The sequence below is a fragment of the Phocoena sinus genome, chromosome 5, assembly GCF_008692025.1.
Source record: "Phocoena sinus isolate mPhoSin1 chromosome 5, mPhoSin1.pri, whole genome shotgun sequence".
NCBI classification, from domain to species: domain Eukaryota; kingdom Metazoa; phylum Chordata; class Mammalia; order Artiodactyla; family Phocoenidae; genus Phocoena; species Phocoena sinus.
The window spans coordinates 2,164,082-2,180,482 of NC_045767.1; the positions used below are offsets into that span (position 1 = coordinate 2,164,082).

Genomic DNA, 16,401 nt, shown 5'->3' on the forward strand with positions numbered 1-16,401 from the left:
TTAAAATACTAGAGTATTTTAGGAAAATGTCCACGTTTCGGGCTTTAATTGGTCACGTACTTACTATTTTTCCAAGTCTCAGGAATAAGATTCTTTAAATACTTTGTCTAATAATATGGGGTATAAATAAAACAAGCAGGTGTCTGATTACTGTCATTTAATATTGTGTTTCTTAAAGAGAAAAGGGTATAATTGATGTAAAGAAAATTTTTCCCAAGGAAATCGAGTGGTATCTTCTAGATCACTGAATCTTTCAAATGACCATCACCTCTCTGGCCCCACTACACACGGGGCTGAGTGGTGAGTTTCCTGTAGCAGAGGAAAGCGCTGTCTCGGGTAGCCTGCTGCAGGTGACAAGGTTTGATGGCTGTCGGTCAGCTGTAAACTCTGTTTCACCTAATTATCTTCACTAAAGGAAGAGCTTGATGCCGCTACGCTGAGTGGCTATTATAGTTCTTTCTGACTCTAAAACGCTCTGATTTTGTGAATTTGAATTAGTTTGACCTGGAGTATAGCTGGATACCTAGGAGAGTATTTAAGGGTATTCTTTGCTCACCTTTCTTTCTGCCTGGCAGGTGGTTTGACGTACTCCAGAAAGTGTCTACCCAATTGAAGACAAACCTCACCAGCGTCGCAAAGAACCGCGCGGACAAGGTAACTGGGAGCCGACAGGTGCACGCTGGGCACGTTGCAGGTTGGGGGCTTCAAGCTGCCTGCAGTGGAAGACTCACTTACGGAGTCTTGCTTTCTCTTTTTTTTCGTAGAATGCTATTCATAATCACATTCGTTTATTTGAGCCTCTTGTTATAAAAGCTTTAAAACAGTACACGACAACAACCTCTGTGCAGTTACAGAAGCAGGTTTTGGATTTGCTGGCGCAGCTGGTTCAGTTACGGGTTAACTACTGCCTTCTGGATTCGGATCAGGTTTGTCGCGTTTACCTTTCATCTACTGCACCTGTTCATAAGTTAATAAACATGAACTTGGAAAGATGCTGAAGTCTACCTTAAAGAAATGCGCCGTTCTTTCCCCCACCAGCAGCTGCGTCTCATCTGTCTCACCCACTGGTTGACACGGGAGGCCTGGCGTGCGCAGGCCTCGGCAAGCGTTGCACCCTCGCCCAAGCTCTCCAGGCTGGGCTCGGCCTTTACAAATCTGCCCACGGCTCTTCCCGGCCACTCACCCTCCCCCACTCCAAGGTTAATCCGAACTTAACATTGTCATTGAGATCTACTGCTGGGGGGACATTTCTGCAGAATCCAGAGTCTTATTTTAAACAGCTTATCAAGGAAGATCAGTTTCAAGCGATCTAAAGTTAGCTCACCTATTTGAAAGGGAATGTGATCTGTTGGGCAGTGGCTGGCCCCCGGCCCCTGGGTCCCCGCCTGGCGGCTGTCCGGGCCGGCCCTGAGTGTCTGTGCTTGCTTCCACCAGGTGAGACCTCCCTGCCACGGGTACGACTCTGGAAAGCTGTGTCATTTTGTGATGCGAATTCTCTTAAAGCAAGCGTCACGCCAGCCAAGTTCACTGCAAAGAAAGTTGCCTTTAGGTCGTCAAAATGTGACTGTCATTGTTGGGCTGTGATTTGGCGCTACTTTCCTATGAGATAGGAAATACTGCAATTCTCCATTCCCTTCTAGACACCACTGTATCTGCGGTGTAGCACTGTCATTGAGGTGATCCTCTCTCGATGCTTACATATCAGATGGGGACTTCAGAAAGATAGGAGAAAGCAACAAAAATCACCCCGTTTTGGAGAAGGGCTCTGGGTAGAATGACTGAAGACAGAATGTGATAAAGGCCTGTCTGACCAGGGTACGGCCGAGTGGGGAGCTGTGCTCTTTCTCTATCCGCTGACGACAGCCCCAGCAGAGACTGGTCTCTAACCACCCACCGGCCACGCACCTTGAGAAACTCACCAGGAGAAGCGAGCAAACACATTCAGGACGCTGGTTTCCCCACAGGTGGTGTTGGGGGGGGTCACCTGTTGAGAGCGGGCTTGGGGCGGGGGCTCCGTTTTGACCCAGCATTTTCATTGTCCTGCCTCTGCTCTGGTTCTCCAAGGAAAATCGTCCAAAGAGCCGTTTCCTTCCTTGGGGACAACGCTCACTGCGGGACGGTTCCCGGGCTCTGACGCAGGGGCTTGGGTGGAGAGAAGCCCTCATCTGAAGTGGGGGGCAGCCGTGGCCGAGAGGGAGGCAGGCGCGGGCACGCGAGGGGAGCCTGGGAAGGTGGGGCCTCCCCGGGCTTCCCCCGCGCCTGCTGCTCCAGGGGAGGGCAGAGCCCGGGCTGGCTGCACTCCCATCAGGACACGGGCCGCCTTTCTCGGTTTCCCCCTTCTGACTCGTCCTGGGAGGAAACTGATTCTCTCAGGTGGTGGTCGGTCTCTGCTGGGGCTGCCGTCAGCGGATAGAGAAAGAACACAGCTCCCCACTCGGCCGTACCCTGGTCAGACAGGCCTTTATCACATTCTGTCTTTAGTCATTCTACCCAGAGCCCTTCTCCAAAACGGAGTGATTTTTGTTGCTTTCTTCTCTGTTTCTAAAGTCCCCATCTGAGACGTAAGCGTTGAGAGAGAGTTCCGTGCTGTGCTCGTCTCTGCGCACGCGCACAGGTGGTCTGATGTGTGGGCCTCACTGCGAGCCCAGCACTTCCTGCCTCTTACTTGGTGGCGTTAGGTTTTCTTGCCATGGGCGCTCTCTCCCCACATTTGTTCCGATTTGTTTCTGTCACTCAGCGCCCTTTCCCCCCAATTCTTAGGGTTCCTTGACAGTTTTTATGGACAAGGATAGGAAACTATCAATAGAACAGGCAAGTGATTTAACTCAGTTCAGATAGTGATTTACTGAGCACCTGCTGTGTGTCTGTATCACACCCGGGGGCGAGGAGGAAACTGGAGATAAGCTCCATGCTTCAGGTTGCAGAGTGAATTCGGGTACTTGGAATGTGACACAGAACTGGCTGTAAGTCAGTCGTGAGGGTCCTGCCTCTGCTTCTCAAGGCCACCTTCCCCTCCGCACCCCTCGGTACCCAGCTCCTTTGAATGTTGGGGGCGCTGGGGGAGAAGTTGGACTCACTTGGGCATCTTTATTCCTAAGCCAGTTTCAGGAAATCCGTGCTGTGCGGCTTGCCGTGAGCTGGAGCACACGAGGCCTGCTGCTGTGCCTTGTGGGTGCTGCCTGGGGCTCCTGGAATTCATCATCTGTTTTTCCCAACAGGTGTCACCTCAGTGTTCAGTAAATGTGTTTAGAGGGATTTCTGGAAGTGTCCTGAAGTTATCTAGTCTAACAGTAGAATATGTTTGAGTCCTTGTGCACAAACAGATTTACCGTCAGGAAACTTGTTAAAGGTTTATACAAATGAGGGTGAAGAAAAATAACCTAGTTTGCACCATTTTAATTACTGATGTAGAAATTTTGTATTTCTGCCTGTAGGTGTTCATTGGATTTGTGCTGAAGCAGTTTGAATACATTGAAGTAGGCCAGTTCAGGTAATAGTGTTTTGTTATTTTAGATTTCTTGTCCTTGTTACATAATTACACGGAATTTTATGTTATGTTATGTCATTTGCCGCACTGCACAGCATATGGAATCTCAGTTCCCTCGACCAGGGATCGAACCCGTGCTCCCTGCAGTGGAAGCACGGAGTCTTAACCACTGGACTGCCAGGGAAGTCCCTACGTATAGGATGAGCATTTATCTTAAAAGGGTTGTTAGGCATTTTTGCTAAGCATTATTTTTAATGGAAATCTGATTAACATGCTGTGGATTTTTGTTTCTAATAAAAATTCATGAATGAGCATCTCAAGACGTGTTGAGAAGTAGTTCTGCATCTGATAATCACGTGTTGTCAGTTTTCATTTCATATTTCAAAGCATTTAATTATAATAGTTTTCTAAGTGAAATCTCAGTTGATAGAGCACTAAGTTTTCTAATCTTAGAGAAGACAGTTTTTGGATATAGTTGTCTTTAATAAAGGTAATTATTATGCGCTGTACTTATATTAATTGCAGTTTTTCTTTGCTAGACTGTAAGGTTTGAATACTTCCTCTTATAAGTATAATTATAGAAAGTTAAAATTGTTCAGTTTCTGAACTAACTGATAAGTAGTTAGGGAAACTTAGTGCAGAGGGAAGTGTTCTGAGAGTCCCCTGGGTCTGGAGGCATAGTTTCTTGTTCTCGACCATGTGATTCGAGGCAGGTTACTTTTTCTCCTTTGGGTGTCAGTTACTTTTTCTCCTGTTGGGCGCCTTCTCCAGGCCCTCACTTAGCCCAGGAGCCCCAGAAGACGTGCTAGCCCCACCCCGAGCCGAGAACGCGGGAGGACGTCAGCTGGACTAAACTGGGTCCCGAGGGTCCTTTAGCTCAGCGCCCACTCATCCCTCCTCGCGCTCTCTCGTTTTCTCACGTGTGCTCTCTCAACTCTGAGTCGAGAGTAATTTCATGCTGTTTATATTGGTTATGTTTCTTCATTTTAAAAGGAAGCGTCTAAATGGATGTTTTTGTTTCTAGGGAATCAGAGGCAATTATTCCAAACATCTTTTTCTTCCTGGTATTACTGTCTTATGAACGCTATCATTCAAAACAGATCATTGGAATTCCTAAAATCATCCAGCTCTGTGACGGCATCATGGCCAGTGGGAGGAAAGCTGTGACACACGGTAACGGGACAACCTTTCACTGTGGTCTTCGGTGGTCGTCATGTGCTGACACCACCTTCCACCTGTGTGGACAGCTGCCCGGCGCTCTGTAGGCTGTGCGTGTGTACGCGTGCGCGTGTGCACTCTGGTTAGAGAGGTTTAAAAAAAGGAGCGAGCACACTCTTTACTCTCAGGAGTGTATGATCCACTTAGGTAAACACACACAGTGAGATAATCTGAGGTGCACCTAGAGTCTGACAGAAACACTCTTGTCTATCCATGTGAGACAAAGAATTTTAAAGTCCAGCTTCTGTAAGGACATTGGATTTCTCGTCCAGTGGTATTGGAAGATATAGTTTGGCCTTGATTCAGGGCCTTCTGTTTTGCCTGGTTATTTCATAGCAGGTTAAGTGAGGTCCACAGACGACAGTCAGCCGCTCAGGCAGCCTCCTTCCCACCTGTGGAATGAGGTGGTGTGCTTTAGGAAGGAGCTGTGAATCTTTCTTTGCACTTTTTAAACTGCTCTTCCTACCGACACCTCTCTGGCTCCATCGTCAGGAATCTGTAGGCTTTTGAACTGTGATTGGGGTGCCTCCCAAGACCCGTTCCGCGTACCGCAGTAGGGTAACCAGCGAGCCGTGGTGCCGGGGATGTGGAGGGGCTCGGCAATCACCATTTCCCACACTAGCAAGACGGTCATCTTAGCCATGGCCTTGCCAGGGCTCAACTCCATGCCTCAGCACAGGGGTACATGACTGCACGTATGGACTTGGGGTCACTGGATAGAGTTGAAAGTGCAAATGGCAAATAGAGAGATGACTGAGGTTTCCCAGATCAGAGGGTCTTTGGATAGAAAATTGATGGGCAGCCAGACCGCCCCGCTCTCTACTGGGAAGCCTGGTTGTCTGTAGAAAACTCAGCAAGTGTGGCGTGTGTGTGTGCGTCACTGAGGGTGAGAGAGTGTGCCTCTCAGTAATCGTGGTGACATGACTGGGCTGATCCTTCTTAATGAAAGGCCTTTCTTAGTTTATTCAAGTGGTGGTGTGAGGCAAATCATTTACTTTGCTCTTTTGGAGAAAGACACGACTTGGGGGAAAACACATTGTCTAATGAGAGAGTGACTTTAATTGCTTGAAACAGTATAGAAATCTAATACTTTGACTAAATGTTTTCCATTGAAAAAGCATTTATTCTCTCTTCAGGTAAATCTTTAAGTAGATTATGCATGAGGATAGAATGTTGCTATTTTGGTTAGTTAGAAGGTTTTATTATTTTGAATTTGACTTTTGATTTTGTGTCTCTTTGTGTCAGAAATAATGTTATGTCACAGAAACCCTAGTTTTTTGTTTTTTATTATTGTTATTTATTTTTGTGTGTGTGTGTGGGGGGGTGGTACGCGGGCCTCTCACTGTTGTGGCCTCTCCCGTTGCGGAGCACAGGCTCCGGACGCGCAGGCTCAGCGGCCATGGCTCACGGGCCCAGCCGCTCCGCGGCATGTGGGATCTTCCCGCACCGGGGCACGAACCCGTGTCCCCTGCATCGGCAGGCGGACTCTCAACCACTGCGCCACCAGGGAAGCCCTGTTTTTTTGTTTTTTAAAATCTTCACAACATTATCCAGTGTCAGAGGAAGACCCATGGCCTTCCAGGATGGTATACAGGTAATTTCACGGCACTCATTGATAACCTTAATTTATGTCTTATCACAAAGCCAAGTATGGGTCAGGGTTTTCTTTATTTCTTGAAAATAATTTGGAGGTGTTAGTGCCGTCTTCCGAATGCATCTGTCACGTACTGCCTTCTTAGTGGGCCCTTTTGTGCCTACAGCCATACCAGCCCTGCAGCCTATAGTCCACGACCTGTTCGTTTTAAGAGGAACCAATAAAGCTGATGCAGGAAAAGAGCTTGAAACCCAGAAGGAGGTGGTGGTGTCCATGTTACTGAGGCTCATCCAGTACCATCAGGTAAGAGGAGGTGTGGGGCGTTCGCTGACCCCTCCTTGTCCCTGCAAGGACAGGAGGAAGTGCCACGTGGCTGCTGCCTGCTGTCAGTGAGTGTGGCTTTGTGCCGGCCCTGGGCTCTCGGGCGGGGAGACGCAGCGGGACGTAAGCCTTGGTGGGGTCTGTCTTGAAGGCAGTGTGGCCTGGCCGATGGTCACGAGGTCGTTCAAGGCGGTAAGCATGGTGGAGGCCCTCTTTTCCAAAATGAGGACCAAATACCAGTCAACAGTGTCGATCAAAATGGTAGCGTTCTAAAGAATGATTTTTAAAAATCTCAACGTGAAATAATTTAACGACTTTATTTGTACATTTATTTACCAGTATGTTGAGGGAGGGCCAGAGGCTTTTTCTTGGCGCTGATTTCTGGCTTCGTCTTCCTTAAGGTGGAGTAGGAATTTCAGGTGGTGTGTGAGGCAGTCTGAAAACAGAAGTCTGGCTTTTTAATGAATTCTCTTCTGTAGCTGGTACAGTTGCCTAGCCCTCACTTATTTTGGTAATTCTTTTTAGCTATTTGTCTTTGAATCTTCATAAAATCGTAAGATTTTCTCGTAGAAACACTTTCTTTGTGCATTCTCATTTTGGTTAATCTAGGTAGTGTTTAGTTAAATGCTTTTAGTGTTTAATTAAATCCCGTAATTACAATAAAAAGTACGACTACCGCAAAGAGGTTTGAGAACCAATAACCGGCTCTTGGCAAGCATGCAGTTTAGTGGGAGGCCTGGAGGGCGGCTCAGCCAGCACAGCGGCCCCGGAGCTCCCGGCCTGGTTTACGGAACGGAGAGGGCGGGTCTTGGATTAGGAGAGCCGGGATGAGCGCAGAGTGGGCCCTGTCGTGCAAGTGCTGCCCGAAGTGCCTCTCGAAGGGAGAGGCAGCTGTGGAGGCGGCCGGGCGGCTTTCCAGGGAACGGGCTCAGCCTGGCCAGTACGTTCACAGATCAGGCTGCAGGCTTTTCTGCCAACAGGCGGGTGATAAGCATTTTCGGCTTTGCAGGAGCTCCTCGTGTCTGCTGTCGTTCTGGAAGCCTTCCTGGCAGCATTTTCACGGTGGTCGTGTGCCAGGGAGACCGTGTTCACCAAAACAGGCTTTTAGGGGTCTCTGTTTAGAAGGGATCACTAACAAACTCGTGCTCACCCAAGGCCAACTCTTCTGAAGTATGGTGTCCTCAGTAGAAGGTGACCTTTGCACAGATGTTAACACACACGAAAGCCAGAGGGTGTCTGCACGACAGTTTAGTCAGGGCTGTGCTTGTGTCCTGCCAAAGGTTGAGATGAGTTTGGCTTTCCTTTCGTGCCTTTCCTGTGGTTGTCAGTCTTGTAAAGCTGTAGAGATGACAGTGCTGTGGTCCTCCTGCGTGTCCCGGGGCCAGGGCTGCATCGGCCCTCCTTGGGGGCACGTGGGCTGGGGTCTGAGTGTCTTCCGGCCGTTCCCTCTGTGCAGGTGTTGGAGATGTTCATCCTGGTCCTGCAGCAGTGCCACAAGGAGAGCGAGGACAAGTGGAAGCGGCTGTCTCGGCAGGTAGCCGACATCATCCTCCCGATGTTGGCCAGGCAACAGGTTTGTCCCCCTCCCCCCGCGGGTGGGGTCACTGCGGCACCGTGGAAGTGGGGGAAGATGCTCGTGAGAGGTGGGCGCTTGTGGTGGGCTTTTCGTCAGTTCGTGGTGTGTACATTTTATGGTCGTTACTGGTGCCATCTGGGCGAGTGGGAGGCCAGAGGTAGAGACGTCCCCTGGGTCCCAAGGCGCCCTTGGGGAAGTGCCTCCAGGGCTGCGTCCTTTCTCGCTTACACCCTGTCTCCCTCATTCTGCTCAGTCAAACGTCCTCTGTTTGCTCTGTAGGGGAGTGTTTTTCCTTATCACGTATAAAGTAAGTTGGCGGTTGTCCGTCATTTAATCAGGATTTCTGTGGTCAAACGATGCAGTCGGTGGTTTCCATGAGCACAGTGGAAGGCACTGGTCTGGCTGTGTGTGTAGGATGGAGCCCAGTAGTTGCACGGCTTCTGAACCACTTCTGCCCCCACCCCCTCCGTCCCCCCAACCCCCGGCATCGAGGGCAGGACGCTGTGCTCTGGGTGCTACACCACCCTGGGAACCGGGCAGCAGGGACGCGCCGAAGACGGTCCCTCCAGGGATCCATCCCAGCTGCTGGCAGAGCTCTGGGTCCGAAGCACTTCGGGTACAGTCGGCAGATGCCTGTTCATCTGGGTCGGCCTGGCTAGGGAAGCGGGCGCTCTCAGAGTGAGCGTTCAGTTGGGACGGGGTGGGGAGACAGACGGCAGAGGGGACTAAGCTAGTTATGTGTATAAAATGCCAGCTGAGAGCGCTGGAGGGAGGGGAGGTGTGTCGGCTGGGGGTGACACTGTTGAATGGGTGACATCCGCGGGGCGTGAAGGAGGTGAGGGATGAGCCGAGCAGATGCCTGGGGAAGAGCTCTCCGGGTGGAGGACTTGGGGAACCCTCGGAGGGCTTGGTGCGAAGGGGGTCAGGGTGAACTTGAGAGTGGAACAGGCGGGCGGGGGTGTAGGGAGAGCCACTCATGGCTCAGGGCCTGTGTGGACCGGGGGTGGGAGCGAAGGGGCGAGAAGGGGCGTCTGCTGGACGCAGCTCAGACGCAGAACCAGTGAGCTTTGCTGACGGCTTAGGTGGGGTGAGGGATGTGAGAGGAGGGGCGGGCAGGTGGCTGTAGCGTGATGGCTTTGGGCGGACCGTGGAAGGAGCGGGTTTCGGGACCAGGTCAGAGCCTGGTTTGGATGTGTTTGGTTGGGACACTGGGTGGCGCCAGGGAGGCTGGAGGAGGCCTTTGGGGTGCGAGCTGGAGGGCAGGCCTGAGGGTGGACGAGGTCGCTGCGGGGCCCAGGGTAGCTGGGCAGGGGGAGAAGGCCAAGCCCCGGGAGGCGGGGGGGCCCGTGGGCGAGACGGGCAGGAGCAAGTGGCGTGGTATTCTTACAACCGAGGAGAAAAGGTGTTTCCCGGAGAAGGGACTGATCGCTGGGCGCTGCTGCCAGGCCAAGCAGACGGGCCCTGGGAACTGCCCCGCACTTGGCCACACGCAGGTCCCTGGGGAGCGGCTTTGGTGGAACGGAGGGAACAGAAGCCCAGCCGGCGTGCGCTGGTGAGAGGGCAGGAGGAGAGAGGGAGAGACGTGGTGGCAGCCGGCCAAGCTGGGGGGCACGAGGGCCAGTGTCCACCCTGAGGGCAAGAGCAGAGGGGCACTGCCTCTGCAGGACAGGCGGCCGTGCCGTCGTGGCGTCCCTGAGCACCACCAGACCCAGGGCTCCGTGGCCGCGTAGCCGACAGGTCACGGCCAGAGGGCCTTGCCGGCGGGTGGGCCCCGGCAAGAGGCTCATCTTCCCGCCGCAGAGGGGCGGCTCCACGCCAAGCAGGGCTCAGACCTGCACCTTGAGAAAATCGCCCTCTGTGGAGATGTTGCTGTGTGTATACACGCTCGTTAGTAGTGACGAAAGTCATCAGTAGGGGAGTGGTTGAGTGTACTGTGGTAGAGACTTAATTTGGAATATTTTGCAACCTTTAAAAATAATGTTAGGAGGATCTCCCTGCCGGTCCAGTGGTTAAGACTCTGCCCTTCCATTGCTGGGGGGGCCACCAGGGTTCGATCCCTGGGTGGGGAACTAAGATCCTGCATGCTGCACGGAGAGGCCAAACAAAATTTTAAAAATGTTAGGTTTTAAAACCTGTTGCCTTGGGAGTTCTCCATTATATTTTCAATGGAAAAAAGCAGAGACATTTATAACATGATTTTTCGAAACAACTTAAACAAAAATCTCTCTACACGTATAGGAATGTGGAGAAAGTTAACGAGAAATACACTAATTTGCTAACATTTGTTACTACATAGTGGGGTAGGGGTGGGGTGACAGTAAAGAAAGAAAAAAGATACAGTGTGTATGATACCCATTTAGGTACATCACCTGTGTGTAAAGAGATGCGGAAGAGGCTGGTTCCTGAAGTGTTGATGGTGACTGGGTCAGGGCAGTGTGGTTTCAGTTGATATTTTTCATACTTCTACATATTTGAATTTTTTACAGAAAGCACCTATGGTTTATTTAATAAAAATCTAAATGCAAAGATTTCCATCGTGGAAAAAACACAGCTGTGTTACAGTGTTGTTCTAAAAAATGTTTACTTGGTTCACTACTGAAGTTAAAATGCATTTAAGTGCGGGGGTGGGAATGATGCATGGTCAAGGTTATTTGACCTTGAGACAACTGATGTGAGGTATAAAAGTTGGCATTTCAGTTGGCTTACGGGGAAATATCTGTGACGTTTAATTACAACAGATGCACATTGATTCTCACGAAGCACTTGGAGTGTTGAATACGTTATTTGAGATTTTGGCCCCTTCCTCCCTCCGTCCCGTGGACATGCTTTTACGGAGTATGTTCGTCACCCCAGATACCCTGGTGAGTATCCCGCCTCCTGATGGCATCTTGGGTTCACCGCTGTGTGGGGCACCCGGGGGTTTCTGCTGGGGCCAGGGTGGAGCCTCAGTATTTGCATTTTAAGCAGGTTCCCAGACGGTACTGATGCTGCTTGTCTGGGACCACACTTTGAGAACCAATGAGACAGATTTATTGGTGGAATTGTAAACTCAGGGTGATTTTCATAAATGAACTTGGCAATCAGGAAGAACTTAATCGTCTTTTTCCTTTAGCTATAACTTCCTTGTCTTCCTTCCTCTAGGCATCTGTGAGCACTGCTCAGCTGTGGATAGCCGGGATCCTGGCCATTCTGAGGGTTCTGATTTCCCAGTCAACTGAAGACATTGTTCTTTCTCGCATTCAGGAGCTTTCCTTCTCTCCGCATTTACTCTGCTGTCCGATAATTAATAGGTTAAGAGATGGGGGCAGTAATTCAGTACTGGAAGAACACAGTGAAGGGAGACAAACGAAGGATTTGCCAGAAGAAACATTTTCCAGGTACGCTCTATATCGGAGCCTTCCGCGTGCGTGTCCTCAGGCCGCCGTGTGGTGTTTGGGGTCACTGAGTCTCGCTTCAGCTCTGCGAGGCGGGTTAAGGGATCTGTGTCGGTGTGTTTTCTCTGCCCAGCCTGCCTCACCTGTGGCCCTTGGTCATGCCTGTCTGCAGGCTCTGTCACATCCTGAATCAGACCCTCGTTAAGACTGCACGGTGGTAGTGGGTGGGTGCAGGCGGTAAGGGCGTGGTTGCCTGCAGAGAATTTGAAAACCTAGGAAAACCCACTAAAAGTCAGTGTTATGTTTATTCCCGCCGGGTGCTGGCCACCCTAAACACTGTCAGTAGTAAAATCCCCCTCCCCGCCAGGGTGGAACGCTCATACTGTGCTCCCCTGGGTGTACTTGTGGCATCAAATCACATCTGCCCTTATCAGTTCTTGGGAAGCTCCTTGAGGGTGGCGATCACAACTCAGGCACCGAAAAGGCTTGTTGTGTAGACGACTGTGTATCCACCTTTGCTGGATTCGGGGTGCACGCTGACTTATACCTCGTAGAGCGTGTCCAGGAAGCGCAGTTCCTGAGAACGTGCTCCTTCCTGCAGGGTCCACCGTAATGTCCACGTAGCTGCCCTTGGTTGGTCATCAGGGCCTGGGACGCCATTGTGTTTGTGGAGATAAATCCAGTGAAACTGCACGACACCCATTTGTCCGCAGGTTCGGCAAGGCAGCCTGTGGCTCCTGCTGTCACATTTAAGCAGGGGGCTAACGTGGAGGATACGTTAAACTCCTGTGGCGGGCTATCGCCCTACTTCATGGTTTATAAAGTTTTGAAGAAACACTGCAGGTCATTTTACCCTCCTGACAGTCCTTTAAAGGTGGTATGATTCCTGCCATCTCATTAGTGAGGAAAGTAATACGCAGAGAGGTAAAGTGACTTAATCCAGAGGGCTGGCATCGAACACTTCACTTTACTTGCATTTTTACCCTACTGCCCTACCCATATCTACTGTGTATATTACTTTTACGTGTGTGCCCCCCTCCCAGAAGTGCTCCGCAATAGGCCCCTACTTCACTGTCACACTTCTCCCTTTCTTTGAAGGTTTCTGCTACAACTGGTTGGCATCCTTTTAGAGGACATTGTTACAAAACAGCTAAGAGTGGAAATGAGTGAACAGCAGCATACTTTCTACTGCCAAGAACTAGGCACGCTGCTCATGTGTTTGATCCACATCTTCAAGTCTGGTAGGTGCATCACACTAGCCTTACTAGAGCATCTGTGTGCCCCCTGCCCTGCCCTGCACACTCTCAGGGCGTGAGGAGGCGCTGCCCAGTGTCAGCTCTGCCCCGCTCACTGTGCTGATGAAAACAGTAAACCTGGGCGCTTCCTCCTGTTTTAAAGATTTGGAAAGACGAGATGTTTTTGTTGCCTTTACATATGATTGTGGATTAAAAAAAACAGTGCGCTCAAGAGAGAGGTCACAAGATCCCAGCCATGTAGCAAGCATAGGAAGCAACCGGCCCGCCTTAGGACAGTCAGTGTGTTTCAACAGGAATGAGTGTTTTCAAAAGGAATGTCTTGCTAGTTATAGGGTACAGGCATATCCTTTTCTCAGCAAGAAAAAATGAAAGGCAATTCTAATCTCTAGGGAAAGCAAACAGCAAGGAAGTCATGGTCCAAATATGAAGCAAACCTGGAAATGGTTTGAGTCCTGGAAGTGCGGGGGGAGGTGCTCTCTTTGGGCGTGACTGCCTCTGGTGTGTTTAATTCTGTTGCCGCGTCGTGTATTTCCACGTCTCAGTTCTTCTACTGTGTTGCCTTTGTTTTCTGTGGGGCTCCTTCCCCGCGGCAGAAAGGATGGCCTCTGGTCTCAGCCCCTGCGGGAGTCCTGTGAGGGACTCGTGAGCCCTGGGTGCTCTGGCCAGCCTGGGCTGGGTGAGAGGCTGGACAGCATTCCTTTGGGAGAAAGGGTTACTTTCCAGTAGTAAGGGAAGGGGAGCAGACAGAATGACTGACGGTCCACTCTAGGTGATGAAAGCGTACCAAGGCAAGTTTGGAGGTAACACCACGACTGAGAGCAGAACGATAGCAAATGGTCGCCTTAAGAGGGGTGGGGTGGGCACCTGTAAAGGCAGAAGCCCCCATCTGTTGTGGGATTTAAAAAGCACGTGTGTATATTCCTTTAATACAAATTAAAACACACACATACCCGCATACATACCACTAGAGCAGGAGATAGTTACGGCTGTCAACCTTTGTTCATTCAGCAAAGATGCACTGAGTCCGCCGCCACTGTGCTGGGCCCTGGGTGTGCAGTGGTCAGTACAGCTGACGTGATTCCTGCCTCTGTGGTGCTCAGTCTAGCGGGACAGACAATACACAGATATGTCACCACAAGCCTTGCTATCTCCTGAGAAGGAAACAAAAGCACAGTGACAGCCAGCACGGGGGGGCGGGGGGGCGGGCAGTAGGGGCAGGTTCTCCTAGGGGCTGCTGAGCTAAGGCCTGAAGGAGAAGGAGCTGGCCCTCCGGAGAGAGTGTTCCTGCCGAGAGGGGTGAGGGCTCGGAGGGGCTGAGGGGGCGGGCAGGGACCTGGGCTCGCGTGGCCTGGGAGCGATGGAGAAGGACACCTCTGCATGGTTGCTTCACGTACCAGCGGTCGCCCTCGGCCCAAGAGTGTGGCCAGAATTTAATTTTGATGATGGTTTACAGCTTCCAGCCACCTTGTTTACTTACCATTGAAATAATTTTCTTTTTGAGGATCTTTTGATTTATGTCCCACCCACTGCGATACGTCTAAAGTTGAGAAAATAATTAAGCCATGTGAAGGATAAGCTGTTTTTAGTATGTGGGCCATTTTAATGTTTGGCCATCGGTTGGTTTGGATCTGACACCAGAAGGGTACCAGTTCACATTGAAGGACGGCTTTCTACCTTCTTTGGATAAGAGCAGTGCATTCTGCGGCCTTAGGCGCATCCAAGTGGATTTCCATGGCGTTCCAGTGGATTTCCGTGCTGTTCACTCACCCATCGCTCTAACGTCCTCTTCCTTTTCTCAGAAATCAGGGGAAATACTTTTATGGTATGTTGCAGTGCTGTCAAGTCCAGCTTCCTGCAGTGTGCAGATGTTCTGTGTCTGCACTAATCCAGTTGCTTCTGGCCACACGTGGCCGAGGGGCACTGGAAGTGTGGTGTTGTGACTGAGGAGCTTTTACTCAGTCTAATTTTGGTTAAATTTGAACAGCCATGCATGGCGTGGAATATCGAGAAGGCCACACTCTGCTCCGGAGCCCGGGCCGGGTACCGGGGCACGTGGGTTTTGCCACTCGTGTCTTTGGGCATTGTTCAGTTGGTCCAGTATTTGTAAATAAGGGGTGTATGGTTGTGTACAAATGTCTATTTCTATCTCTTCGTGTATTTTGATGCCATTTCTTTTAAAGGCACCAGGCAGCAGAACTACTGTGTTGGTTGCTTTTGAGATAAAATAAATCATCTTGTCTTTTATATAAATAAGGTGTCTTTAGCATCTAAAGTCGGTAATTTTTATTTATGCATTGCTTAAACAATGACAGTAATTTCACCCCTCCGTTGAAAATCGAGATCTTTGAATTTGCCCATTTCAGGTATTATTTCTTAGAACAGGAGCTAGTCTGAGTAATGGCCTTGACCTCTCATTTTCTGTTGTTGGCGGGGGGTGGGGGTGGTGGTGATGTATGAATCCCAAAGTCCTTTGCCTATTTCACATTCAATCCAGCATAAACAGAAGAGCCAAGAAAGTTACCTAGTCTCCGTTTTATAGGTTCTGGGTAACTAACACCTCGTCCTCTCCACTGAGACAGGCCAGATAGAAGCAGAAGGTGGAGCCATGACAGGAGGCTGACAGTGTCCATTGCTTTGTTGCAGGCAGAGCTGGGTTGAGTCCTCCGGCCTGTGGCCACAGTAAGGCTTCCTAACTGCTCACCGTGTTTTCCAGTCCCCCCCGCACCTCCGCCAGCCCCCACCGTGTGCCCTCCCGGCTGCCATCCAGTGCTCACCCAGCCGAGGGCAGCAGTGGGCAGTGGAGCCATTCCTGACCCTCTCCCTTCCTTCCTCGCAGGCAGAGCTCTCTTCCCAGTGTTTTATGTGTGGGTCAAAGTAGGATTACTAGAAGGAAGAGAAAATGGTCTTCCTGCAGTGATAAAAAGGGCATTGATTCAGATTCGTGCTTGGGCCAGGATGGGGCTGCTGACGGTGCTCTCTTAGGGGTGTGTGGTACCCTTTACATGATTATCTCCATCAACCCTTAGAACAACTCTATGAGATAGTTCCCCGTTTCTACTGATGAGAGAATTCAGGTTCTGAACGGTCATATGATAAAACCAAGAGCGAAACCCCAAGAATTTTTTCTTGCCCATTATGTCGTGCTGCTTCTTGGGTTGGTGATGGTAAGTGTGTAGCAGCTAATGTTTGCAGAGCACTTGCTGTGGGCCCGGCACACACCGTGATATCCATGTTCTAGCTGAAGTAACTGAGTCACGGGGCTTGTAATGCGTGAGCTCCCAGGTGGTAGGATGGTGGGGGGAGGTGTCTAGAGCCTGGGCCAGTCCTCGTACGTCGCACACCATCAGCAGTGCCGGTTCCCCCGCGAGAGTCTAGCCCCAGGCCAGCACCAGTGTCCGTCCAGTTCCTCCGTCTGACATCTCGTCCCCCATCCTGGTCCCCATCCCCTCTTGTGTTTGCTCTTCCCATGATCAGTTCTTCCAGTTTGCGTCTTGAGCGTCTCCTTCGTTCACTCACGCTCTCTTCGCTGCACACTCCACGCGGCGAGACATAAAAGTCTGTCTTTCCTTCTCGCC

At 50.7% G+C, this 16,401-nt stretch overlaps 1 protein-coding gene across 6 annotated transcripts in view; it reads left to right on the plus strand.

Moving 5' to 3' along the window:
• HTT (huntingtin) overlaps window positions 1-16,401 on the plus strand; it is a 137,784-nt gene that overhangs the window by 76,575 nt on the left and 44,808 nt on the right. For all 6 annotated transcript variants that reach the window (XR_004349927.1, XM_032632142.1, XM_032632144.1 and 3 more), the window contains 9 exons: window positions 576-654; window positions 765-926; window positions 3,435-3,490; window positions 4,512-4,660; window positions 6,466-6,602; window positions 8,077-8,193; window positions 10,935-11,057; window positions 11,338-11,573; window positions 12,669-12,811. Coding sequence is in view for 5 of the 6 variants with exons in the window: in XM_032632142.1 (XP_032488033.1) it covers window positions 576-654; window positions 765-926; window positions 3,435-3,490; window positions 4,512-4,660; window positions 6,466-6,602; window positions 8,077-8,193; window positions 10,935-11,057; window positions 11,338-11,573; window positions 12,669-12,811 (1,202 nt within the window). In the remaining variant the exon portion in view is untranslated. The remainder of the gene's footprint in view (window positions 1-575; window positions 655-764; window positions 927-3,434; window positions 3,491-4,511; window positions 4,661-6,465; window positions 6,603-8,076; window positions 8,194-10,934; window positions 11,058-11,337; window positions 11,574-12,668; window positions 12,812-16,401) is intronic.